At 34.2% G+C, this 27,463-nt stretch overlaps 1 protein-coding gene across 1 annotated transcript in view; it reads right to left on the bottom strand.

Annotated features, from left to right (window-relative positions):
- Positions 1 to 27,463, bottom strand: part of map3k22 (mitogen-activated protein kinase kinase kinase 22) — a 111,486-nt gene that overhangs the window by 61,318 nt on the left and 22,705 nt on the right. Inside the window, exons 2-3 of the mRNA NM_001423668.1 lie at positions 17,877 to 17,939; positions 11,075 to 11,119 (exon numbers count right to left, since the gene is read on the bottom strand). Of these exons, the coding sequence (NP_001410597.1) occupies positions 11,075 to 11,119; positions 17,877 to 17,895 (64 nt within the window). The 5' untranslated portion in view covers positions 17,896 to 17,939. The remainder of the gene's footprint in view (positions 1 to 11,074; positions 11,120 to 17,876; positions 17,940 to 27,463) is intronic.

Here is a 27,463-nt window from a genome sequence, read left to right on the forward strand (position 1 = left end):
CAAAATGTACTTTTCAGGCTTTTTTAGTCAAGAATGTAGTTGTTTAAATTGCAACTATGCAATTTATTTGTAAGAATAGTGCCTATTTTAAAATGTTTACAATTTCTAAGAGACAGCTCGTTGGCGGCCAAAGACGATTGACATTGTCTATCCACAAGATGGCGCCAGGACTGCATAATAAGCCCTTGCTTAATGTGTTTTCCTGAGCGTGAATATATGTATGTATATATATTTTATTTTGGCTAGAATAAAAGCAGTTATTGTTTTTTTAAACATGATTGAGGACAAAATTATTAGCCCCTTGAAGATAAATTTTTTTTCAACAGACTACCGAAACCATCGTTATACAATAACTTGCCTAATTACCCTAACCTGCCTAGGTAACCTTATTAACCTAGCTAAGCCTTTAAATGTCACTTTAAGCAGTACAAAAGTGTTGAAAAATATCTAGTCAAATATTATGTACTGTCATCATGGCAAAGATAAAATAAATCAATTATTAGACATGAGTTATTAAAACTATATATATATATATATAATCCGCTGTGGCGACCCCAGATTAATAAAGGGATTTCTGCAAAATTGTTGCAAGCAATTTGTATGTTGAGTTTGAAATTAAAATGAGTAACTTATGTTGTCTTTAATGCATTGTATGCAAATAAAAGAGGTGCAATGCTCACTTCTTCTCAAGTCTTCCCGAAATAATCCGAAATGAACCCAAAGATCCACTGTATCACCTCTGACCCAGCAGCATCTTCAACTTCTCAGCTCTCTGAAGAAGTGGCTTCAGTCAATAATTGCTGTGCATTTCACGCTCAGCTTAGAAACACCAAGTCATGTGTAAATGTCAAACTGTCAGCGGTGCACTACACAACAGCCTGCACACTTCATTCAGTACATGAAAGAATGATACACTTATCTTTCTGCCCTTCCTCAAACACCTGCGGGTATGAAGACCAGCAAGAGTGATGAGGACGTCCTTGCAGGAGTTTGCATGTGGGCTATTCTTAGAATGTGATGCAAGTTGCCTAAAATAGAAATCGCACACACCGGGGGGTGTTGAGGTAAAGTAATGTCTGCAGTTACGTTATGGTTTATTAATCAGTGAGCTGGCTTTTCATTTAATGGAACAAATTGAACAGGAATGCAGAGCAGCTCCATCTGCCGCGAGCTTCAGATCTGGAGAGTTTGCCATCTGCCCTGTGCGGGAGAAATGACAAACTACACACAGTACATGACGCAGCCATGACAAGATTCGCAATACACTGGATAAATACTGAACAAAACAGGAATAGAGTAGACTGTACTCAAAAATGAACCAGAAGCCCTAATAATAGAAATTGTTGACTTGTGGTGATTCTTTACACACTGAAAAAAATGATTTCTACAAAATTGTTACAAAAAACAAATGGGTTGAATTTAAACAAATTTAATTCAGTAATATTCAACTTAATTTGTTTGTTTAAATTCAGCCCAAATAAATCGTTTACAACCACTTAATGTGAAAAAAAATGTAGTAAAACCAAGGAATCATCTTTGAATCATTTCTATCAGTGCACTGGATAACATCAGGTTTATCTTGATTGGTGTGTCATTCTGTTATACTCATTCTGTTACAAAGTATACATTTTAATCTGTATTAGTTTTGATATTAATCTTGGGTTGTCAGGTTTGAAGACTTATACAGTACTTCTGCAAAGCCTGGATTAAAGAAATAGTTTACCAAAAACAGAAAATTCTGTCATGATTTACTCATTCTCTATTTGTTGCAAAGCTGTTTGACTTACTTTCTTTTGTTGAACACAAAAAAAGACATATTGAAGAAAACTGGTTTTCAGCTTTCTTCTAAATATTTTCTGTGTTCGATAAAATGTTTGAAACCACTTGAGGATGATTAAATGGTAGATTTTTGTTGTCCCTTTAACATTTTGATTAGAATATGGCCTTGATTTGCATATATCAAGCATATGACTTTTTAAATACTGACTGGATATTCATAATAGACTAGAAAACTGATTAGAACCTTGAAATGCACCAAATCAAATATAAACAAATAAAGTAGAACAAAATCTTATAAAATCAAATGTAAGTAGAGTTTAACTCAATAGTATACTTTGATCAAAAACACTTTACTGAATACAATCTAAGTAAATAGTCCAAACAGCATGTAACTGAATTGAGCAAAACTAAAGGAAAATACTAAACGGGAAAAAAATTAAATAATTAACTAATCAATTAATTAAGCAATTTAATAGAATAGAATATGTCTAAATGTAATTCTTTTGAATAGATTTAAATAAATTGAACTGAATATATACTAAAGTGAATAAAATCTTACTAAAATACTGAATATGAATATGCATAAAATAAAATATTCTTGAACAGAAAGCAACTCAATGCAAATGAACCAAATAGAATTGTATTAAATTGACCTGAATAGAAATGAAATCTTCAATAAACAGAACAGACTCATATCATGTCAACTTATCTTAACTATAATGTAAATTAAACAAACAAAATATTTACGAAATTCAACAGAATCTTAACTTAATGTCAATTTCTTGATCAGAATCATAAGCTGTCTGCAGAATTGACGCCCTTACACTAAATGAAGAACGAAGACTGAAGATAATTATGTTTCTTCAAATTTTTAATGGAAAAGACTATTTATAAATGTACTGGATAAAATGAAAATTACATGTAAATTAACTAAAGAGAATCTACATTAAATTGACTAAAATTTGTTCAACTAAATGGTCTGAATAGAATGTATATTGAGTTGAATAAGAGCTCTGCTTATAAAGAAGATAATCTTATCAAACAGTCTAGAACGTTATTAATTCTAACGTAAAATGTCCAATAACGATGCTCTAAACAGGGTGAAGTAACAACTTCTTTGGAAAAAAAACTCATAATTCTTCCTGCAAATTATATTGTTTTTCTCGCACATGTGTTTAAAAAAAATCCAATATTAGTTTTGGTATAAACATGCACTCGCTTTCCATATTAATTGAACGGCACATACCTGTATGGGCCTACGTTTCCTTTTTCCTTTTTCATATTCTATTATAAAACATAAAACCACTTAACTGTAATCTCATATATAAATCATTAGTGGTTGTAATTTTATTATTATTATTATTATTATTATTAAGTAGTATTATAACATATTATTATCTTGTAGGATGCTGTTTATTTATTTTTTATTTTTTAATGTAATTTTAAGTACAATTTGAAATTCAAACCACTGCAGAAATGTTCAAACCAACAGGCCCAAGTCATATAGGCCTACAGTACAGACACATTTCCTAATAAATAAGCTTTCAATTAAAACCATTAACGTATGATATATTTTTGTTTTTTACTAGCATTGGAGATGTAAATTCAGCTTTAAAATAATAGGTCACCTATAGCTTTCGTCATGAGCCATGGCTGCGTTCAAAATGGCATAAATGATTTCAAAGTGCACTGCAAAGGGAGTGCAATTGTCAAAAAAATAAAAAAATAAATATTTGCTAAAACTGAACTGTAAAAATACTTTGAAAGCAAATCACACCAAAGAGAGATGAGTTTAATGTTTTTTTTTTTTTGTTTTTTTAAATCATTGCAAGTTTAAAAGTTGGAACATTTGAAAGGAATATAGGGGGGATAATTGGGAACAGAACACAGGGACTAGGCTTCTAACTACAGCTCTAGAGGTGTAGTTGCAAGCGTACAAGTTTGCAACGTAGTTTGCGAATGTTCGTTGCAATGACACCAAATCACTAAATCACCAAACTATGTTTTTAACAATGAAACTTGCGACCTTAGTTGGCTAATGATGGTTTTCCAAAATGCACCACTAATGTAGAAAGTAACAAATAATAGTAGAAGTACAGAGCTGTATCTTCTGTAAATTATTTAAAGTGACTCTTAAATAGGAACGAGGATTATTAGAGTATACCGTCTTCACCTCACACTGTTGTCAAAATGACATGATTTACTGCATCAACTAGAGTCTGCTGGAGACTGGTTGAGTAACAATGTTCCATTATCTTTTTCGAAAAGTATCTGACTTGACAGGATGACAGACGATCATTCAACAAGATGAAAAGGAACAAAGCTAGAAACAAAGTTTAAAGGAAGTTAGCCAGACCACAGTGATCATGACGCCAGCTGAGAGAAGAAAAAAACTTGTTGATCTAACCATATACTGACTTCTCAATCCGAAGACAGTCTCCATCAATCACAGAAAAACATACCGTATATAGACCTCCATTTATATTGACATGCTTGGTAAATATGAACTAAGTATGCTGTGAAAAAAAAAGAAGCATTTTGCGTAACATATAAAAAAATCTCTGCTCGTATTTATACATTTAAGTGTGTTGAAAATAAATGATTGTGTGTGTGTTTTTGACATGTGGTAATTGTGGGTAATGACATGAGAATGACACTGGTTTTAGATGGAGATGGTGAATTATGAGGACATTATTGATGTCCCCAATTTCTAAAAGTCTTTTAAATCATACAAAATGAGTTGTCGTTGTTGTTTTCTGAAAGTAGAAATTACAGTTTTGCAGTATAAAAACAATGGAAACCTATGGAATGCCCTCACAATTCACAAAAACAAAACCCCGTGTTTCCCCTATGATTATATAAGGGGGGGCGCCCGCCCTTGAAGTCAAGTTACTTTAAATTTTTTTATAGAGCCAGATCACAACTTTTAAACAGCTAAATAGCCGTATGTAAAATCTTATTTACATAACGGCATGAAGCGCTCGAAATTGAGACCATTTTGGAATTTAATCTATGCGACCTTATAATATATTTTGGAGCATTTGTGCGACTGCATATAATGGTTGTAGTGCGACTGTTGATTTTTTTTCTAAAAACGTGCTGAATCGGTCTTTTTTTGCCGTTATATTGATTCAAATTAGCTGTCAATCACTCAAGGCTTTACGCTGTCAGATAACAGAGCTTTTGTGACCATGGGTAATGAAAACGGCTTTGCATTTGAGGAAGTTTGAGGAAGACGCGATGAAAAGTACACAGGTTTGCAAACCCACCCAAAGTTACAAATAATGGCACTGATGAGATTGATCATGCTGTGTGAAAGCCGAGATCAATCGAGTGCTTTCGGAGAGAGTGCAGAAAGACCCTGAGAGGATCAGCTGTTTTGATGGCCCGAATCTCGATGCGCTGCATTCACTGCATGTTTAGTGCAAATGTCCGCTAAATGTAGAATTTAACACTAAACATCATCGCCAAAGAAGCTCGCCTTTAAGTTTAAAGTGAAACTGCAGCACATGTCAAAAAACGGTACTGCGCAGGTGGTCATCGCGAGAATCCAGCTCTGCCTGCTTATATATTGGGTCGGCTTGCTCGCCTGTTTTTTTTTTTTTTTTTCACAAACACAGAAAAATGTAAATCAGAGCATAATGAGACTGAGCATTTAAAATTGCACAAACCCAAACCAAAACTTTTAAAGAGTGGCAGAAGTGAGACTTCCTTTCTTTTGTTTAATCTTTCTTGAGATGTATATTATTTTTCTTTTTAGTTACTGGTGACTGCTTTGCAGCTTTCAGCATTAAAATGAATGATTTATTATAGTATTTTGTTTGTTTTGTAGCAGAAATATTATTTGTTTATTAAATTGACATGTATATAAAAAACAATAATGCAACATAAATATTTCTTACTGCAATGCTTCATTTTTGTTTACTGCAAACTGCAAACCATAGATTTAATTTTCACAATGTAACAGTATGACTTTTAGCAGATAATATAGCAGATAACTCACATTCAAGCACATTTAAGGGAGCATGATCATGAGAATTGTTATTTTTTAGTATCATTGTCATCATAGTCATCATTAAAAAATGTTAATTATTAGACATTAATTTTGGAATTATTGCGCAAAAAGTCATCAAAGAATTACTTCGATAGTTGTTTCTGATTGTTGTTAGTCCTGATTGTTGTTTTCAAATGCAATAAATACGCTATTATACAATTTGCAGTGGTGATCATTGATTTTTGGTTAGTGCTTCTAAATTTTTGAAGTGCTATCAAGGAAAAGAGTCAATTTCAAGCCCTGTACATGCTTTTCTGCTCTGTCTCACGCTTTCACTCTGCCCAAATAAAATTCAATGTAAATTATGTGAAATGTTCGATCAAATATGTAGACAGCATAAACAGGCAGTTGCGAGAAGAAACTAGACACGACCATTTAGTCTCCCCCATCACAGGTATTGTCACAAGTGCCACCACTAGGAATTTAGCACTTACTAATCACAGTTCAACATTAACAAATGCATTATTAAGCATTAATATCAAAAACAAAAGTTGTGCTTGTTAAAGGTTAACGCATAATGAACAAACATGAACTAACATAACAAACAACATTAACTGACGTTAATAAAGTTGAATATATATTATAATAAATTGATTACTAATTGTTTGTTATTAAATATAGTAGTATAGTAAATAGTAAAAAAAATTGCAAATGCAAAAACTAGGATTAACTAATTGGCCATTATTATAAAGTGTTACCAATTTTTGTAGGTGACAACAAAACTGCTGAATCATGGTCTCCTGTTTTAAAGGGCTATAAATATGAGGAAAGACAAAAGCTAAATTCAGTCATTCATCACACTGGGTAAAACCCCAGATAACCTGTGATTTATGGCTAAATGTTTTTGAGCTTCGCAAAATGGAAGGTGGCTGAAAATAACTGTTAAAAGAATGGTTAAAACTGCCCATTTCCACCATCAGGGCATTGAATAATAAAATACACTTCATTCCCTACAGAACAAGACTGGGTTTTTATGCTCCTCTGGTTCGAGTCTCTTTGCAGGTGGGTTGTTTTCTCTAAACGCTACTTTACAAGTGCAAGTAACTAAAACTCGCTCATTCAGAGACGTGCAACAACTTTAATCATAAGGTAAACACAAAACAATAGTTTCCATATGGAGCTCCTCCACGGGACTAGACACTAGTAAACATTCGCTTCATTGGTCTCGAAGCTCTCAGCACCGCCCACACTCAGAACAGCTACCAATCCGACCAATTACAGAGCTTGTGCAATGCATCATTGCGCAGGAGCATATGCATGCGTTTGACGCAGAAGTATAAATCAGCCTCAAGCAATGCCATTGTGAGCATTTATTGAGATTATTTGCTAGTGTTTTGGTGTAAAGTTAAGTTATGTTAAAGTGAACCTACAACTAAAGTATGCTTCGGGAGCTCTCTGCTCGCCCACACTTGTCACCACCATCAAGCCAACCAGTCACAGCTCTTGGGCCTTAGAGGTTCCACATCAGGGTTTTGGCAAAGGATATGCGACTCTGCAACCTACAACAGCATAAATTGGCTTTATAGGTCCCGTGAAATTACAATAAGTTTCTTTAGATGTTAGTATCAGTATGTTAGTCTTACGGATATCTCAAAGATGTAATTTTTTTTTTTTAAGTCACATCATATTTCTCATGTTTCTTTTCAAATCTTGACCAATTAAATGCTCTCTAGTATCTGACGTGTGTCGACATAATCAAGACACTTCTCGTTTGGTTCTCATTTAATGCACATTAATTCAACCACTCTTACTGGCAGAGCTGTGATTAAAAAGGAGAGATTAAAAAAGCTCTATTGGCTGTTTTTAATAAAGGGGAGGAGCTACTATAAACTTTCGAATAAAATAATACACATTTTAAAGCACTTCAAGGGACCTTTAAGTGTAATGAATGAATAATGCGTCTGTTTTTAAACTTCATCAGGAAGTGGCCCAAAAATGTAAGAATCCAAGAATCACAGCTGGAGAATTGCAAAAATTAGTTGGGTCTGAGGTCAGAAATTCATCCCCAATAATAGGTTGAAATGAAAGCGTTTAAAGAAACAAGTCTCTACTCTCATCCAATAACAAACCCAACTGTCTTTAGCTTCCTCATTAATATTTTGTGCAGAGTTCAAGAAACAATACCTACTTTGGTCAAATTTCCTGTACCTATGCATACGTAAACATAACTATATTTGTCCACAAAGTTCTCAGATCCTAAAAGCAGCATTAACAGAATCATATGTCATCCTCCCACTTCCAAATTTCTAAATCAAAACTTCCTCTAAACTTTACACCTCTGACTGCAGAAATAAACCTCATATAAATTCATAATGGTTTGTTTTTGTTAGCGGAGACAGGTTTAATGTCACAAGTTTTTCAGGGCGTGAGTGTGAGTGTGTGTTTGTGCTCAAGACGTGATCAGAGCTAAAGTGAATGTGACATGAAAGGGGTTTCTCTACACATCACCACTAAAGTATTTAGCAAGATTACAGGAACACAAAGTTCTGTGTCTCTACTACAAATACATTCCATGTTTAGCTGCCTGCACTCGAAAACTTCTTAATAAGGTCACTGTTTGATTCGTACAAGCATAACGTATTTGGACAGACACATTTTAAACACATGCTGTTTGTGAAGCAGCAAAAATGTATTAAAAGGATACAACATCTTCATAAAAAAAAATCTAATGTAGTACCTGTTGAAGTATCATCAATGCACTTCATATGATAGAATTACTGTTCTCAAAAGATGACTTTTGCTGCTTGATCAAATAATTTAAAATGAGTTGAAATAACACAATTCTTACTTATTTGGGGGACAACCTAATTGCTTTATGTTCAATCCACTTAATAACTGATTGTGTTAAAACAACATGAAGGAATTGTGTTCAACACAGCATTTTGCACAGTGTGCTAGAGTCACAGCACATTGACAGCCAAATGTTCACTCTTCCAAATGTTTGCAAAATATTTTCTTGGTATTTTTATTTTAAAAAAAAAAATCATATTACCCCCCACCCTTAAAAATGCTTTTAATTTAGCAATATTCAGGACAGAAAATAGAATAAAAACTATGTATAAAACAAACTAAAATATTAATGACTTTCACTATAAACTGCACTTATTTTAAAGGTAAAGCCATTCATTTTTTTATTGGAATATGCTTATTTTCAAATGCAATATTTAGCATTAGCATATTTAAAATTGAATTGTTATTTTACTAAATTATAATAATAAGAAGATTATCTTTCACACTATAATAACAAGCAGGGGCAGACTTAGTGTTTTGGGGGCTCTAAGCAATTCCAGGTATAAGCCATTAGCATTGAAACTCAAAACCTTCTCTTTCTCTATTGATATTTAGGCTTCATGGCATTGTTCGGGGCCCCCTAATTCCCTGGGGCCCTAAGCGGCTGCTTACCTCGCTTATTAGGTGAGTCCCCTATACTGATAACAAGATTAGACCATATAATGTGTCTTATTGTTAGATTACAAAAAAGACAAATGAAGAGTTCAGATACTCTAAATGCTGTCTGAAATGTTCCTGTAAAATGAGCATTTTTATCAGGCTCCTGCATGTAGGTTTAGTATTTCACTTTTATTGCAAACAATAATCTTCTCATGGTCTTCAAAGTGAAATAATTCAACGTAAACAAAGAATAATGCTCTATTATGGTAGTTTTAGATGCCACTTAGGCCCTGTTTACATTAATACGTTTTCATTTTAAAATGGCGTTTTTGAATGAAAACAATCTATGTCCACACTGGAGCTTCACCTAGCATTTCTGAACAGCTTTCTGTCCACACTACTCAGCTGAAAACACACATCACGTGACCATACACACACTCTGACATGCGCTGCAGAGAATGCAGAGGTCTGAGCTCCAGGCAGTCAGCCACAGCTTTGAGCACAAAACCCCAGGTGAGAGCTGCGCACGTCAGATGGTTCATCTAGGATCTACACCTAGATCTAATCTAACTATATTTGTTAAACGTGATATATATTTCATCTTGTTGTCTATATCTGACGACATACTCCCCGACTTGAATCTATTTTGAATCTGTGTTTTGAATCTATTTCTTGATCTCAGGTAACATGTTTTGGCTGAGCACAAAGATAAGCTAATATATTAATTTATGTAACCGCATACACTAATTCTGCATATTGACTGTTTTCTTACCTTTATTTTTAATATTGTATAAACTTATTGTACGTTATACTTTTATATGTTTCGTATTTTTCAATAAAAATGAAAGAAGGGCAGTTATGTTATGGGCTACGTTTTGTTATAAAAATAGCATACAGTGAGGTTGACAGTTATATGAACATGTAGCCACACGACGCCTCAACATTTTTGCTGTCAGTTAAGTTGCTAATGCGAAATGAAATTATGCATTTTTTTGTTGAGCAGGGTCATGTGAGAGGTTATAAAGTACACTGCTCCCTTTGAAAATTTACTGACGTGTCCTCTGGAGTTTGTTTTCCATATCAAACTTGCGAAGTCTGTACTTACAAGGAAAGGATGCAAGACTGAACCTTGTGTAGGCTACTTATTATAGAGGAAAAAGCCCCAATCAGATCAGGCGAATGTCTGCAGCCACGCCTCCGCTTTCAGACATCCACACTGACATGGAGCAGCAGAATTTTAAAATGAAAACAGCCTCTTTGGCATTTCCAAGATGCTCCAGTTTTAGAACTCGAAAACTCCGGCGTAATGTGGATGTATGTGTTTTAAAATGAAAACATATTAGTTTAAATGGGGCCTTTGAGGTGTTTTTGAACTATTCAAATAATAGAGTGAGCAACTGATTTAATTTTAAATAATAAACCGCAGAAAACAATGAAACTTCTTTTCTGATCCCTCTAAAATGATAGCATTAAACATAAGGCTGCCAATATTGTGCCTCACTAAAACAATGTCATTTATTTATATCATAGATCATGACTTCATTTCCTTCATGCAAACAAAACTTCATTTATGACCCTTCATTCTAAAGTGTTCCTGACAGGCCTTATGTGACTCACCTTGTACTATTGTCCCACACTGAAGCAAATTAATGTTCGACGAGAGAAGAATGCGGATGATGCAAGAGTTTCAGAGGTGTGTTTATGTTTGCTTTTAGTTTTGGCAACTGGGCCACCATCTCATTATTGTCACCTCTGTAGGCAAGGTCAGCACACACTTCACACTGATGCATCAGTACTATCAGGAGTGCTTATGAATGGTTTAAAAAAAAAATATATATATAGATTGCAAACCTTGCGAGTTCTTGTGCGGTCCAGGTCCATTTTGGAGACCGGTATCTGTTGAAACAAGCATAAAATCAAGAGTTATAATAGCAGGAGTACATTTAAATCGACCAAAAGCAGCTAAGATTTTATTAACTTTTTAAAGTACATTTTGGGACACTGAAAAGATAAATTTTGATTTCCCATGGTATGATTCATGTCATGTCAAGGTACAAACTGCAATGGTACAAATTTGTTTCTTTGTTCTAAGGTACAATTCTGTCCCATAAAAAGGTACTGCCTCAGTGACAAGGGTGTGTACCTTCTTTAGCACAACATTGTACCATTTTTTTCTGAGAGTGTGCAGTAAAGTCTTTTTAAATCCTTTAGATTAAAAAATTATTATTTACTTTTTCTCTCGCGACTGTGCACGCTGTCAGCTATGAAGCCAAACAATAGTCTATAATAAAAGTGTAATACAAAAACACAACAATTTTAGAAAGCAAAAGTGGACTCCCGGACATTTTAAGAGATTTAGAAACTATTTTAAGCCTCAAAAGGGCACATCTCAGTGGGTCTCTGCAGAGCACGTGAGACTAAGGAAGTGTCGTTACAGTCCTTGCGCACACACAATGAGCAGTATGAAATGGGGTGAGAGAAGATTTTCAACTGGTTAATGATTTATTTGGGAACATAATTTTATAAAAACAATTAAATTACTTAATCAATTTGTGTTGAGACAGCATGAAGGAATTGTGTTGAAACCTGCATTTTTTTGTGCGGGATTTACACATTTTTTTAAGGTGACGGGTCGCAAAGAGTTTATTTGGGATGCCTGCATTTAAATAAAGTGATGTTCAAATTAAATAGTTTGTTTATATTATAGCCCATATACATTGTTTGCAACTACTAACCTTAAAAACATGTTAGTAAATGCAATTAATATTTTTTTTTATGTATCTGAGCCAAGTCAGTCATCAAACTGATTTGGTTTAATAAATTCTCTGCACTGTGTCATAAGACGGCATTCCCAAACATCAGACATCCGCATAGAAGACAACAAGACACTGTTGATTATAGTGTGTCATCTGTGCTCAGAGACGCAAGTCATGGAAAAAAGAGCCAGAGTGGTTTTACCAGTTTCAGCAAATTCCTTTTTAATTCTTAGTAATTTGTACTTTGTAGTTTGCCATGAAGTGATGACTTTTGTCCAAGAACGCATGGGATAAAAACAGTGCTTTACTTGCTCATCCTTAACATAGTATTTAAACATTTTGTCATTTGAAATTTGGATGGAAACACAGTTACTGACAATGTGCCAAACAATTTAAATGAAATCTACACTCGCTTGACAGTTTATTAAGTACGCCTGATCTTATGCTTTCCTGTATACCATATAATACACTCTCACAAATCTTAAATCACTGCAAAACTGGTTTACACCTGCATTATTCAACCTGCATTGGTTACAAATTCAATACGGAATTCATTACAAAGCACTACTGTAAGTTTTTAGGGGTGTGCATGCTCTATCACTGGACTTGATGATTAAATGTACAAACATAATGATAATATCAAAGATAATGTTCTTTGCACTCTAATGATAAATTACTTACAATTCCACATCTCATCTTTAATATAGAGCCAATCGTGCTTTTTCTGTGGCAACTCTGGAACGTCCTTCATCTGATGAACACTTAAAACACTTCTTTTGCCAAGCTTTTGAAAATATATAACTGTTTTGTGCTATTTTTTTAATTATTGCTTGCATTTAGCTTGTATTCCATTAGCATAATCTGTAATTTTATTTCCTATTATTTATTATTTTTATTTTATTATTATTATTATTATTATTATTTTTGTAAAACACTTTGGGTCCAGTTATGGTGTTAAAAGCACTCTATGAATAAAAAGTCGAGAATTTAGTTGGTTTCTAGAACATAACAATGATTTCACTAAACTCAAAAGTCCTCTTTTAGATGTGCTGGAACAAGAGACTTACATCATGAATCTAAGATGGTCTGCTTTGTCCACTCGTAGGCTCAAGCTTTGGAATATCTTTGTTTATAAATATATTCTGGATTTACTCCCCTCATATCTCCAAACTTACATTTGTAAAAAGCCTTTCTTTAGCTATAGCCTTCGGTCTCAGGGAGTTTGTTTATTATCTTTATCAGTGTTGCGTACTGAAACGGAAAAAAGCCTTTTGAATATGAAGCACCTTTTGCATGGAATAATCTCCAAACACAGTTGCAGTTTAAAGAGTTGGTTTCACTACATGCTTTTAAAAAGATTTTAGATGATTTGGAGTTTGAAACATTGGCCTGTAGATGTTCTGAAGTTTTAAAGTATCATTGTACGTGTGTTTTGATGGATGAATGAATGATGTTGCCGGTTTTTTGTTTTATTGTTTGTTAGTTAAACCCATGAGAATTGTATACTGTCTAATCTTGGCCCAGTTTCTGTAGAAACTGTGTGATGCTCTCGTGTCAATATGGACTAAAATCTCAGAGAAATGTTTCCAGCCCCTTTTTGAACCTACAACATGGGTGCATTCAGATTAAGTTGCATCAGATTACATGTGATTGATTTGACTACTACGTTTCAGTCATTATAATGTATTATGTGGAACTATTCCAAAAGTGCCAATGAATACAAGTCGACATTCACTAACAAACTTCAGAATGTAAACCTAAATAACATACGATCATAACTAAATATGAGAACAATAATAAATGCAACCTTTCCCCAGGATTTAGCTGCACTTGTCCTTGAAATAATGATGGTTGCATGAAAACATTTTAGCATGCCATCATAAGTAAATTATGCGGAACTAAGGCACACAATAACTTGATGATGCAACTTTCAGGACTGCCAGGTCAATATGAACCAGCCAAGGGCAACCTTAACTATGCAAAGCAGTTTAGCGCACACATTAAGTGCCACAATGTATCACAATGTAAAACAAAATATTCATTTCAAAATTTACGATGGAAAACTGCAGGCTTCAACATTTTTCATGCTTTTTTTTCAGTTGTAAATTCATTCAGTCAAATCTTTGACCCTAGTATGTCAAAAATAATAATAATAATAATAATAATTTCAAACCTGAATGCATCCAATGATTTTTTGTGTTAAAAATGTATTCAAATTAGTGCATGTTTAATTAAATGTTCCACTTGCATATTACAACATTTTAGAAAACTAGCAATGCGAAAATGTTTGAAATTCCTGATGTAACAAGTCAAATGGGGAATTTTGGTGATAACTTTATTTTATTTTTTTTATATATTTTGCAGTGTCTTGCCTTAATGATGTATAGTGAATTACCCAGCGTAGCTTCCTTTATCAATACATTATATAAAATTCCAACCATTTCAGTTAAAATCTGTTGGAACAGATGTTGCCAGTCTTTCCCCTGGTTTTGAATTTTTTACATAAAAAAGCAATTTATGTAGAAATATTCTTCTGATGCTTGAGAACTCTGAAGTGTCAAATAACCTGGCCTGTCCTGGGATCAGCTTATGAATACACCATCAGTCTAAAGTTTGGGATGAGTAAGATTGCTTTATGTTTATGTTTTTAAAGAAGCCTATTCTAGTCACATAGACTTTATTTGTTTGATCAAAAAGGTAAAAAAAACTGTCATGTAAAAGATAAATAAATATTACAATTAAAAATAAGTGCTTCCTTATTGAATGTTGTTTTTAAATTTAAATTTATTGATAAAGTTCTGAATCATTACTTCTGTCTTTCAGTGTCACATGATCATTCAAAAATCAATTCCAACATGCTGATTTGATGTTCAATTTATATCAGTTATTGAAAAGAAGGTTAAAATATTTGCTTAAATTATAAATATCTTTAACTCACTTTTAAACAATTAAATGTGCCATCTTAACCCTGGGCCATGGACGGGTACCGGCCTTTGGATCAATTGGTTGCTCAAGTACTCATGAATTATTTCCGTTTTATTAATAATCCGAATCTGAATGATCTATTTTCTCGAGAAAGGTCTGGCTGCAGAGTTGCTCTTGCATCTACAGGCTTGCACTCTCGGGCTTGCATGCTCAGGCACCCACGCTTCTTATGCAAGTGACGTCATTTACAAACAACACCAGCACCTGTCACTTGAAAATCTACACAAATAAAACAAACGTAAGTTTCCAGTTCGTTTGCGTTGACAGTGACGACATTGTCAAATAATTCTTAGTACTTAAGTTGTACACCATGACAGTCGAGATGTCGAGATCGACTGAATAAGGGAACGTCTCGACTCGCTTAACGCAAAGAAAGTGACACAGATGATGTGTAACATTACTGCAGAGCTGTTGTAAGGAAAGCATTCATGGTTCGTTACGATCTGTTTAAGTAACTATAGCAACTGTGGCACTCGTTGCTGTATGTTGCCAGAAACTACAGTGAAACACTTAGAACAAAGGCACTGGAGTAAGGGTGACAGATAAGAAGTTTGTTGCAACGATCTTAATGAAATCCGTTATCTCAGGGACACCCTTAAGTTAAATTACCAAAAGACTTTCATGCAAGTGGCCACAGGTGGTGATTGTAAATGATGTCACTTGCCTGAGCGTGCAAGTCTGAGCGTGCAAGCCTGTAGGTGCAAGTGCAAATCTGCAGCCAGACTTTATTGATTCTCTCTGCTACAGTGCATTCGGAAAGTATTCATAGCGCTTCACTTTTTCCACATTATCTTATGTGACAGCCTTATTCCTAAATGGATTAAATTCATTTATTTCCTCAAAATTCTACACACAATACCCCATAGAGCCAATTTGAAAAAAAGATTTTTTGAAATTGTTGCAAATTTATTAAAAATAAAAAGCTGAAAAGTCACATGTACAGAAGTCACATGTCAAGAACTGACCAAGCAGCTTCATACTTTTTATGGAATATACACATTTCGGTAGACTACCTACTTCAGAAAAACAAAACATCCCAAACACTGCAGGAATTTTTAATGTTCTCCATAAATAAGCCATGTTTTGTCAGCTTGTCATCGTCTGATAAAACGGTTGATGGTCGCATAGCAATCTACGTACTGTAGAACCCACCTAACATTCACACCCCTCCCGAGCCACAGTACAATTATCAAGCGTCGACCAGTCTATGGTGATAAAAAAGGTTGGGGACCACTGCTCTAAATGAATACAAGTAAATACATTTTAATGGTAGCTTTGAACGGTACTGTGTCAGTGTTTCCAAAAACATATAGGAATGAACAGTTTTCCAGATTGAAATTAATAACAAAATGTTGTTGAACTCAAATCATCATATATGCATATGATTTCTGAAGGATCATGTGACACAGAAGACTACAGTAATGATGTCAACAGGGATGCTCCAATCAGGATTTTTGCAGCCAATACCTAGTAACGATTCCTTGTCATGGTGATCGGCAGATATCGAGTACCAATTCTGATGCTTCAAGCTTTATAATGAAAAAAGGGTATGATGCGTAAGTGGAATTTTCTTCTTACCTAAGAAAATAAATTAAAGATGCAGCATATAATCCCTTAAAGGTGTCTACTATAACCATTTAGTGTGAATATGTCATGGTCAGGAGCTATACAGAAAATAATAGATAAAACAGATTTAAAAAATTGGTAAGAAATGATTAACAATGCAATTTAGAAACATTACAAATGATGGAAGAAGAATTCAAAGTATCTCAATGAAGAAAAAGCTTGGAGCCCATAATTGATGCATAAAGCCTGGTTTGTACTTGACGTGTCCGCTTGTTCGCTTGAGTGCACGCAGCGAATATGACGTCATCATGGAGTTTGCAGATGTTCGCTTTGGGTGCGTGCGACATGATTTCGGCTGGCGGTGCGTACAGCATTTTTTGAGACTCGAGCGAACAGTGCGATACATTGAGATAACCAGATGATCAATAACTCTTTGCTAGAAATTGCAACAGCCGTGGGAAAGGAGAAAGTTTTTGTTAAATGAGTTTTGAGTTTTTAATGATGAGTTTTTAAAAAATGAGTTTTTAAAAAACAAAAGAGGCCATGGCAAAAGTGAGCCACGTACACAATCACCGAATATGTTTTTTCCACCAGTCATAGATTTTTACTCTAATTTATTTAAACAACTGTGAATTTGAAATAATTTATTGGTTACAAAAATATAATAAAGGAACAGATTATTTGTTTGATAACTGGAAAAAATTATTTTACAATATTATATATTTACAATATTCTGATGCCGTTTCTCTAGGCTTTATTGGTGATAATAGTCAGGTATGTTATTGCCTTTTTAGCATAATAGAGGACAGAAACTAGCCAGACAGTAATGTGTGAACTGTGGAGTGGGCTAAATCTAAAAAAAAAAAAACATCTGTATTTTTAAGTAAGTGTGCTCTTTTATTTTGCTTTTATTCTTGCCATAATAAAAATACATATTTGTAGAGCAACTCAATCTGTTGTCATTAATATTTCAAAAAACTTTAATAGGTAAAACTGTCCGAGATATGAACTAAAGCAAGTTGTCATAAAAATCATCAAATCTAGATCAAATTTTAATCCACATTTAATAATAAGAAAAGTTATTTTGAATTGTAATAAAATTTCAATTTTACATTTAAAAAAAAATAAATAAATAATGAATCAAATAACTGTTGGTGAGCAGAATAGGCTTCTTTTAAACATCAAAACAAATCTTACTCATCTTAAACATTCAAAAATTTGGTATATGTTTCACGCATGTTTGAAAGTGCGTGTGTGTGTTTTGGCTATGCTGTGGGGAACTGTTTACAGGAAGTGTGTGCGTGTGTGTGCTGTAAGAGAAAGAAGAACAGGAGAGCACAACTTACCCATGTTTACTGTCATCATCAGGAAGTGACCCTAGTGGCTCCTTTCATCAGGGACGATCTCCACTGCACACACAACATAAACACTGCCAATTAGTCAATTACAGACATAATTGACTTGAAAAACTAACAAACAGAAGAGAAGAGCGATAATACAAAGACCCAAAATCCCCATTAATGTCTGCTTGTGTTTAAACATCACACTAGTGCGATGTTGTTGTTTCAGTGTGTCTCCACCCAGTTGCAAAATTTGCTGAAACTGACTAGATCAGTTGTGATAATCGCACTTGTTTTTTAAGCTATACATGATCATATACTTCATACTGTAAAGCCTGAATACACACATTCTATTGTTATGCAGCTGTTATGGACATTTAATGATGAAAATATGTTTTTATGGTAGTTATTTTAATGTCATTGCTCGTGTAATCATTCATTCAACTACTTAATGATATTAATTCATACACACTAACAAGGGTTAGGGTTAGTTTAATGTGCTTGCTTAATTGTACTGTACTTGCTATAGTAAGTACAGTATATGCAACATTTGTAATAAGAGCACTTTTGTTACTGTTATTATATTTAACTATTCTAATTAATATGTTAAAATATTTTTTTATCAAGTTCAAACAGAAAACAACTTTAAGTGGGACAATTATAATAAAGATTGTTTTTGAGATATTTTACAGTATGTATTATCTCTTATATCATTATATTCAGTTATATCATTATAAGATTATTACATTATATATTATTACTAACTGCATGATACTAGGGAAAACAAGCAATTTTGTTGTTAAGTATTGCAATAAAAATATTTCTTATCATATAGCTAACTTTAAAAAACGATTTTATCAGCTTTTATTCATTCATTCATTTTCTTTTCGGCTTAATCTCTTTATTAATCTGGGGTCGCCACAGCAGAATGAACCCCCCTTTCAGCTGCAACCCATCACTGGGAAACACCCATACACGTCCATTCACACACATACACTACGGACAATTTAGCTTACCCAATCCACCTACACTGCATGTCTCTGAACTTGAAGGGGAAACCGGAGCACCTGAAGGAAACCCACGCAAACACGGGGAGAACATGCAAACTCTATTCCGCTATCCATCTATGCCCTCTATCAGCATTTAGTTATTATAATATATTAAATTATATTATATTAAATTATACTTTTAATTGAAACCTCAGCGGATATTGCAATTCTACTTGGCTGTTGTATTTTTCTCTCTCGTCTTCCGGCATTAGTTTTTATGTTCAGCTCTATGTTCAGCTAACAGCACCTTCTGGAGAGGTGGGGATAAATATAGTAAAGGCCTCATCTGATTGGTCAGCTTTGAATAAACAACCTATGCATGCAGCACACAAATGCTTAATTGCACTTCTGTGCAATATGGATATTGCATATACTATTATGATTGTGATTGGGACTTGTGGAGCTGTGCATTGATGGATTTGCTCAGCAGTGAAATTTAAATCACACTGAACTAAACTAAACTGAACTTCTGCTCTGAAAACTAATCTGACAGTTCCAGTTAAATAGAACTTCTATGTTTAGCTGCTTTGACACAATATACACTGTAAAAGCGCTATAGAAATAAAGATATATTGAATTGAATATTATAACAATATTTTTTGATACATTGTGCAGCCCTGATTATTACTGGTATCTATTATAATGTATATTTTTGTATCAAAGCTGAATTCTCATGCAGATTCAAAACATATAAAGCAAAACTTTCTCTGACTTAAACACTTTTTTTGTATTCTAAAACTGCATTTTAATGTACACACAAAAGTGACATTTGCTGCTTGATCAAACGTATTAAAAATTAGTTGAAACAACACAACTCTTAAGTTTTTGTGGGAACAACTTAATTGTTTAAGTTTAATCCACTTGCATTTGTAAAAACGACAACATGAAGGATTTGTGTGGAAGCCAGCATTTTACATTGAAGAAATTAAATTGCTTTAAAGCTGCTGTTTGTAGGTTTCTGACTCTTCTAAAACATAAAAATACCATTAAATGTTTGTAGATATTTAAGAAACATGCTAAGCAAACATTCTTGTTTATCTGAAAAACAATGCTGAAGTCACAGTTATTTTGCTTGCAAAATGGGCTTTCCGTGCCGGAAGGTCTGTCTTTGTTTTGGTTTTCTTAACCCACCCACTGCCAGTTTAGCCAATTATATTTCAGCACCCCAGGTTGCCTTGTTGGAAAATAGCGATTTCATCCATTCATTCATTCAGGAAGGCTCTCAAAGCATGCATTTGTGACCGAAATGTGAGCTCCAGTGAACAGTAGCACACTCCAAAATGAGATGCAAATTCAGAGTTCCACATGAGGTTATTGATTAGCAAATAATATAAATTTTATGAACATAAACATTAGGTGAGCAAATTACATTGTAATTCTGTGTCCTACAACAGGTCCTGAGTGGGACTCCTTTTCAGCCCTGGAGTTTCAAGCCTTGGACCGGCCCACCTCAGTTCACGACTGACTATATTAAAATAACATTATTTACAATTCAGTTACTAATGACACTATCATGTCTTTTTCAAGGACACAGCTGCTTCAGAACTTCAAATGTTTTTCAGAAATATGAGAACATTAATTTTTTTTAGATATCCAGTCCTATCATTGTACCCCGACATAAGTAACCCAAACAGTGTTATCTTAAATATATATATAATAATTTACTCGGGTGAGGTTTGAACCTGGGTCGGCGGCGTCGTAAGGCAACGTTCCGACCACTAGACTGTCTACAGTATAATCTAATGAATACATATCAAACCTCTTTAACATTATTAAATGTAAATGCCGAATCACTGACATGTGTTGATTTTGAGTCACAGTTCTAAAGTTCAATTTCAAATGGTTTATTTTATTTTCAAGATCTGAGGTAAACTATCTGCTACTGCTTTCAGTAGTATGGCAATAAATGTTGTGTAAAATGACATTCAAACTCACATTATTTGCATTTAACAATGAATAAAGCACTTGAAGTGTACCTGAGGAAAGAACTGTCAGTTTATCCTGTTGTTCACCTGTGAGAAGTACAAGCCGTTTCTAAAATATAAATTTCAGGTGTTGGTTAGAATAAAAACTAATTTTAATAAGGAAAATTTTCCTTTCATCACGTGCCTTTGCTTTAATTTAGAACACAACTTAAATCAGCTTTTAGACTTGATAGTCAATCTTAAGGGTGTCACGATCCTCCAAATCCTTGATTCGATTGCATTTTCGATTCTAAAGTCACGGTTCAATTGGATTTTCGAATATGAATAATTAATTAATTAATTAATAACAAATTAGTTATTTGTAGCCTACCGTTTAAACTACCTGACCTGCATGGTCTTTGTTTTACCCATAAAACAAATTATAAATGAATAAAGGTAAGTTACACACATAATTACCACCTGTCAATCACTTTTTCTGCGGGACTCGTGAATAGGCAGTGATCTGTGTCATTATAATGGCGTCGGTAAAAAAGCTGCACAAACAACAGGAACCAGCCAGTATCTGAGATGTTCGCTAAAATGACTAAGTACAAGAGAGTGAAAGATTGAAGCGGTCTACTGACCCACTGACTGCCTGGACCTGCTGTCTCGAGTGCATGACTGTGTGTGCATTTGTGTCTGTGTGTGAATGAGTGTGTGTTGTCACGTGATGTGCGTTTTCAGCTGTAGTGAGGAAGGAGGGCTGCTCAGAAATGCTACACGCCAGTGTGGATGTGGATCGTTGTTGTTCTAAAATGCTATTTAAAAACAAAGACCTATTAGTGTAAACAGGGCCTGAGTGTGTATTTTTAGCGAGCGGATTTGCAAGGGGGGCGGGGCGGAGGATCACGATGCGCCCATCTTCTATCGGCCCAACCCTAATACGTAAATAGCAGAGCTTGCAAACTGTGTTTTGTCAACATAACTCACTGGAAATCCAAAATACTTCCACACCGGCGACTTCATTGAAAGAGAAGAGAGTTTAAGTTCTGTTGATGGGTCTCCTGCGTCTGCAGTTCAACAAGCACTTCAACAAGCTTGGCAAGCCAAGCTGACGTGACATGGGGGCGTGGCAGCATTGACGATTCTATTTTTTGATTGGATAATCGAAATTGAGCAAAAATTTCCATCGATTTTGAATTAAAAATCTAAACCGTGACACCCTTAGTCAATCTGCATTCTGCACTTGCATTTGTTTTGTTCCAAGAATGTAATACCTAGTTCGACCACTGAGTGTCAAACTTACAAACTGCACTTTTAATTATTTAATTTAATAATAATAATTGTTATCAAAAACAACAAACATTTATATCTTTTTATGTATTTTTTGTTGTAAACTTGATTAGTTAGTTTGTTTGCTTGTTTGATTAATATGCTTATTTATAAAAATAATCGCAATTCCCAAATGAAATTGTTTAAATGCAATAGCATAGTTTCATATTTCATCATACCACTACATCAATCCCAATTGTCACAGTATATCATGATGACTAACTGCTAATAAATCAGTGTGTCTGACAACAGACAGCAAACACAGCCACCGTCTCCCAGTCTCTGTCATTTCACATCATTCTTCAGGTGAGAGACGCTCGTACTGTTGTCTTTGAACACACACAGTGGCCCCTTACCCTTGAGACATTGTTAAGCCACACTGAGCGGGATAAAAGTGAAAGGAACACTAAAGGTAGCGACAGCGCACATCTTCAAAGACGAGCCACAGAGCTTTTAACGCCAGCCAGTGAATCGGTCACCAGCCGCCAGGACCGTTTCTCATATTCTGACACATGAAAGCAACACAAGGACTTCAATTTTTTCTTTATTTATAATGGCCAGCATCATGCAACAATATTGACAAGGAAAAAAAAAAGAAGAGTAATTACTGTCTTCAGCAAAGCACAAAAAGAGCTTGAACTCAAAACGGTCAAAGTATAAAAGTGCAGGTGAAAAGGTTATAAACATTCGCACTGAAAATTAGAGCAATCTGTGCTTCCCGGAAAAAAAGAAAATGGAGCCAAATATAGCTGCAATTCAGCAGAGAGACTGTTTCTCTATTGATGGCTCTTATAGTGATTATGTCAAATTACCTCGCTGGAAACCTCGAGTCTTGAGTAAACAGCACTTTCTGCCGCTGACGGGACGTGATTTCAAAAGGGTTTAGATGAGATGCTTTCTTATGGAGTGTCATTATAATATATTGTTCAAAAACATCAGGCTGTTTTAAAATGATAGGATTTAATTTTAGTCACGTCACCAAAGCAAGCATCACACTTTGCTGGCATTATTGAACCACTTTCAATTAGGCAAAAAAAGATGATGCATTTTCAAACCAGTTATGATTAGCAAAGATACAGCAAAGAGATGTAAATCAAGTAAATAGTTCTCCCGAGATGTTTTCACGCTTTCTCAAATTTACGTTTTATCAAATGGTTAATTAATTAAAAAATTTATATGGTTTTAACGCTTATGAACTTGTTTGTTTTATACTAATCACTAATGTTTTATTGTTTTATACTAATCACAAAAGAAGATTTTGTGAAAAATGTTTAGTAGCCATTGATTTACCCAGTAGGAAAAACTACAATGGAAGTCAATGGCTGCAGCCTTTCATCAAGAAGCTTCTGTTCATCAAAAGAAAGAAATTTAAGCGAAGTTTTATAAACTAATTTCGCGAGGAGCACGTGATATGATTGAGCACGACTGGCTGCTCATCTGTAATCAGTAATAATTTATTCAGGGTTGCGTTTCCCAAAAGCATTGTTAGCCAACTAAGGTCGTAAGTTTCCTCGTTACAAACACCCGTTACAACGGGTTTTCTCAGGGTGCTCCGGTTTCCCAAACAGTCCAAAGACATGTGTTACAGGTGAATTGGGTAGGCTAAATTGTCCATAATGTATGAGTGTGTGTGTGTGAGTGTGTGTATATTCACTTAAAAAAGCTACAAAAGCTAACACGTATTCTAATAATAATAATAATAATAATAATAATAATTATATATATATATATATATATATATATATATATATATATATATATATATATATATATATATATATATATATATATATAAGAATACGTGTTAGCTTTTGTAAGTAAAATATTTCTTAATAATATTAATAAAGCAAACTCTATGTGCCATATACATATATATATCAATTAATATGGAGAGCGAGTCCATGTTTTTACTTAATCTTATATTGGATTTTATTTTAAATGCGTGTGCATGTAAAATAATATAATTTGCACAAAGAAATTATGGGTTTTTCTCTAAAGAAATAGTTACTCCACCCAGTTTAAAGCATCATATGACAATATGACTATATGTTATTGATGAAATAAAAAGTCTCACGTCATCTTTGGCTCTATTGTTTATTTTGTATAGTGTCACAAAATACATCGTTTACCATAATACTTTTTCATAACTTGAATGATGGTAATTTTACCCACCACCACAAGGATGCAGACAGAAACATGATAGCATTTTTTTTTTATGGTTTATATTTTATTAATATTTAGTTTATATTTTAACATCCTTACAAGTTTGCTCTACTAACTGCTCTTCTAAACAAAAAAAAATTGATCGCATTTGAAAAAGCACATTTTTAATTATGTACTCATAGAATTAAAAGTCCTTCTCTTGTGGTTAATATACAGTGGGGGAAATAAATATTGAATATGTCACCATTGTTCTCAGAAAACATATTTCTAAAGGTGCCTGAAACTTTCAACGGATGTTGAAAAATCTAAAAACGGATGTAAAAATCTAAAAATGCAAAGAAAACAAAACAAATTAGTTTACAAGTTAAGTTATGCATAATAAAATTAAATGACACAGAGAAAAAGTATTGAACACATGAAGAAAGAGAGCTGTAGAAGGGCAGTGAAAGCCGAGACAGCAGCTAAAATATAAACTATTTTCATACATAAATAAAAATGATGCTTCGTGACTTATTAACCAAAAAATTGACTGATTGGAATGCTTAAAATGTTCTTCATCATACTTTGAAAATAAAGAAGTGGTCAGCGAAAAGTCAGCATTGTCAACATTAATTTAACTCATGTAATTTCCACTGCCTTCTTGTCTTGTCTGTATAACTAGAAGAGAATTATATGTATTATTATACAGCAATTTTTTCCAGAGATGGGTTGCGGCTAGAAGGGCATCCGTTGTGTAAAAACTTGCTGGATAAGTTGGCGGTTCATTCCACTGTGGCAACCCCAGATAAAGGGACTAAGCCAACAAGCAAATGAATGAATTATAAAGCAATGAGGTTGTTTGGCCATGTACAGATTGAATGATTATTGCTTCTATTACTTCTCTGTATGCTTACATTTGTCTTGGATGCATAGTGATATGGATTAGTGATTTATCCGTCATTTTGTCTGACAGTAAATTAAATTAAATTAAATTAAATTAAATTAAATTAAATTAAATTAAATTAAATTAAACACAACCATTCTTTTAAATAAAAAAAGATTTTGTTCATATCTGACTATCTTTTATTGATAAGAACAGATGTAAAACATCCAAAACCAGCAAAAAAAACTCTGCAAATAGTTCAAATTGCTAACACTAAAAAGCAGTGAATCCAGGCTGCGCTCTGTGCAATATACATTTAATTACAGAAAATCTCAGATAAAAGACTCTTTTAATAGTGCACAAAAAGGCGAGTTAATCTCTTCACAGACATTCCTTTACAATGAAACACAGTAACCAGTTACTACTGGAGTTTAGCTCAGTGGGAATCTAAACTCAGGCACACCTCTTCTTTCTGGCATATCTTAAAGCGTCTCTAAGTCTCATTCAATGCTCTTTATTTTTCCCTCTTTGTTTCTAGGGCTTGCACGGTCCCCGAGTTTCTGCAGAAACAGTCAGCGCAGAAAAATGTCCTGGGCTCCTGACAGAAACACAAAAGGGTTTGCTGTAAGTTTCCAGAGCTCAAGCCAAGGCGTTTACTCAGCGCAGAGTCGCAGGGCAGAGCAGCACACAGCGTACAGCACAAAAAACACACACCATCATCAGCATCTCACAGCACATCTGATCTGAGTATGAAGATTTTACTGAAAAACTCTGAACAACAATGACTCCAAAGAAACTATAGCAATTTTGTCAATGAGATGATGACCAAGATTTAAAGAATGCACTTTATCATCCTGCATAAACTACATGCAACACGTTTTTAAGTAAGTGACAGAAGAAAGTACCTGTTAAAAACATAGTGATGCACTCATAAAATGTTTGGCCCAAATGTCCTTTTATGCTGTATTTCTTCTGTATTGGCATTTTTATTATTATTTACAGTTTAAACAAATACATTCAATTAGTTTTAAAGTAATTTTTTTTTATTACAACAAATCAATAAATAAATCAAATCACTTTTTTCAATTGAACTCTCAATTATGGGGTGGCACAGTGGCTCAATGGTTAGCACTATCAGCTCACAGCAAAAAAGCAGCTGGATCGAGTCTCGGCTGGACCAGTTGGCATTTCTGTGTGTAGTTAGCATGTTCTCCCTATGTTTGCATGGGTTTCCTCCAAGTGCCCAGGTTTCCCCACGCAAGACTACATGTGTGAATGAGTGTGTATGGGTGTTTCTCAGTAATGGGTTGCACATGTAAAGGTATCTGTTGCATAAAACTTGTGCCAGTATAGTTGGCAGTTCATTCCACTGTGGTGACCTCTGAAATAGAGACTAAGGGTGCTTTCACACTTGTGGGTCGATTCTTTTGTTCCAAAACAGGAATTAAAATTGTTACATTGTTGCACTTTGTTCTCGGTGCTGTTTGCTTTCACACAGCAAAGTGTCTAATTGGACCAAAATAGTTTAAACGAGCCACGTGCGACATGCGTCTTTATTTTAATTTATGACGATGAGCAATAAGGCATTATACAGGAAAAGCTGTGCTTTCATTTTGAATGGTGACACCCACAGACATCGTCACCAAATATAAACCAGAGGTAAGAGTTTCTCATATTTAGTATTGAGCTTATGCATTACAGGCTTTACATTATAGAGAGAAATAACAGATAAACCAAGACTGCAGTTCGGTCAATTTTCCAAACAGATAAACAGCTCTCGTTAATATTTCAGCATGTTTTCACTTTTGTACTTAATATGAAACACACATTTACCAGTATGACATCCCGCCCTACTCATAATTCTCTCTTCATATAGCCGTATATATGCCTAATCCATATCCATAATATGTCGCCTGGTTCGGATCGTATTGCTTTCTCACTACAATCGATCTGCTACAGAGCTCATTTCGAGCAGAGACCAACTCATTTAGGCGATCTCGGACCGATTGTGATTGCTGGATTCACATATGCCAAACGAACCCCACTATCTGGGGAAACATGCCAGGTTCTGAAACAAAAGTCTAGGTGTGAAAGTACTCTTAGCCAAAGGAAAATGAATGAGCTTTCAATTTATTTTTTAGGGTAGAGAATTAATCCTTTGGACTATTTGCTGCGGATAAACAATATCTGTAACTTCAGTCATTAATCTGTTCATATTTTATTCTTTTTATTTATACATTATTTACACATTAAACACATTATGCATATATCAATAATAAATAT

Source organism: Danio rerio, chromosome 24 (genome assembly GCF_049306965.1).
Source record: "Danio rerio strain Tuebingen ecotype United States chromosome 24, GRCz12tu, whole genome shotgun sequence".
Classification (NCBI taxonomy): domain Eukaryota; kingdom Metazoa; phylum Chordata; class Actinopteri; order Cypriniformes; family Danionidae; genus Danio; species Danio rerio.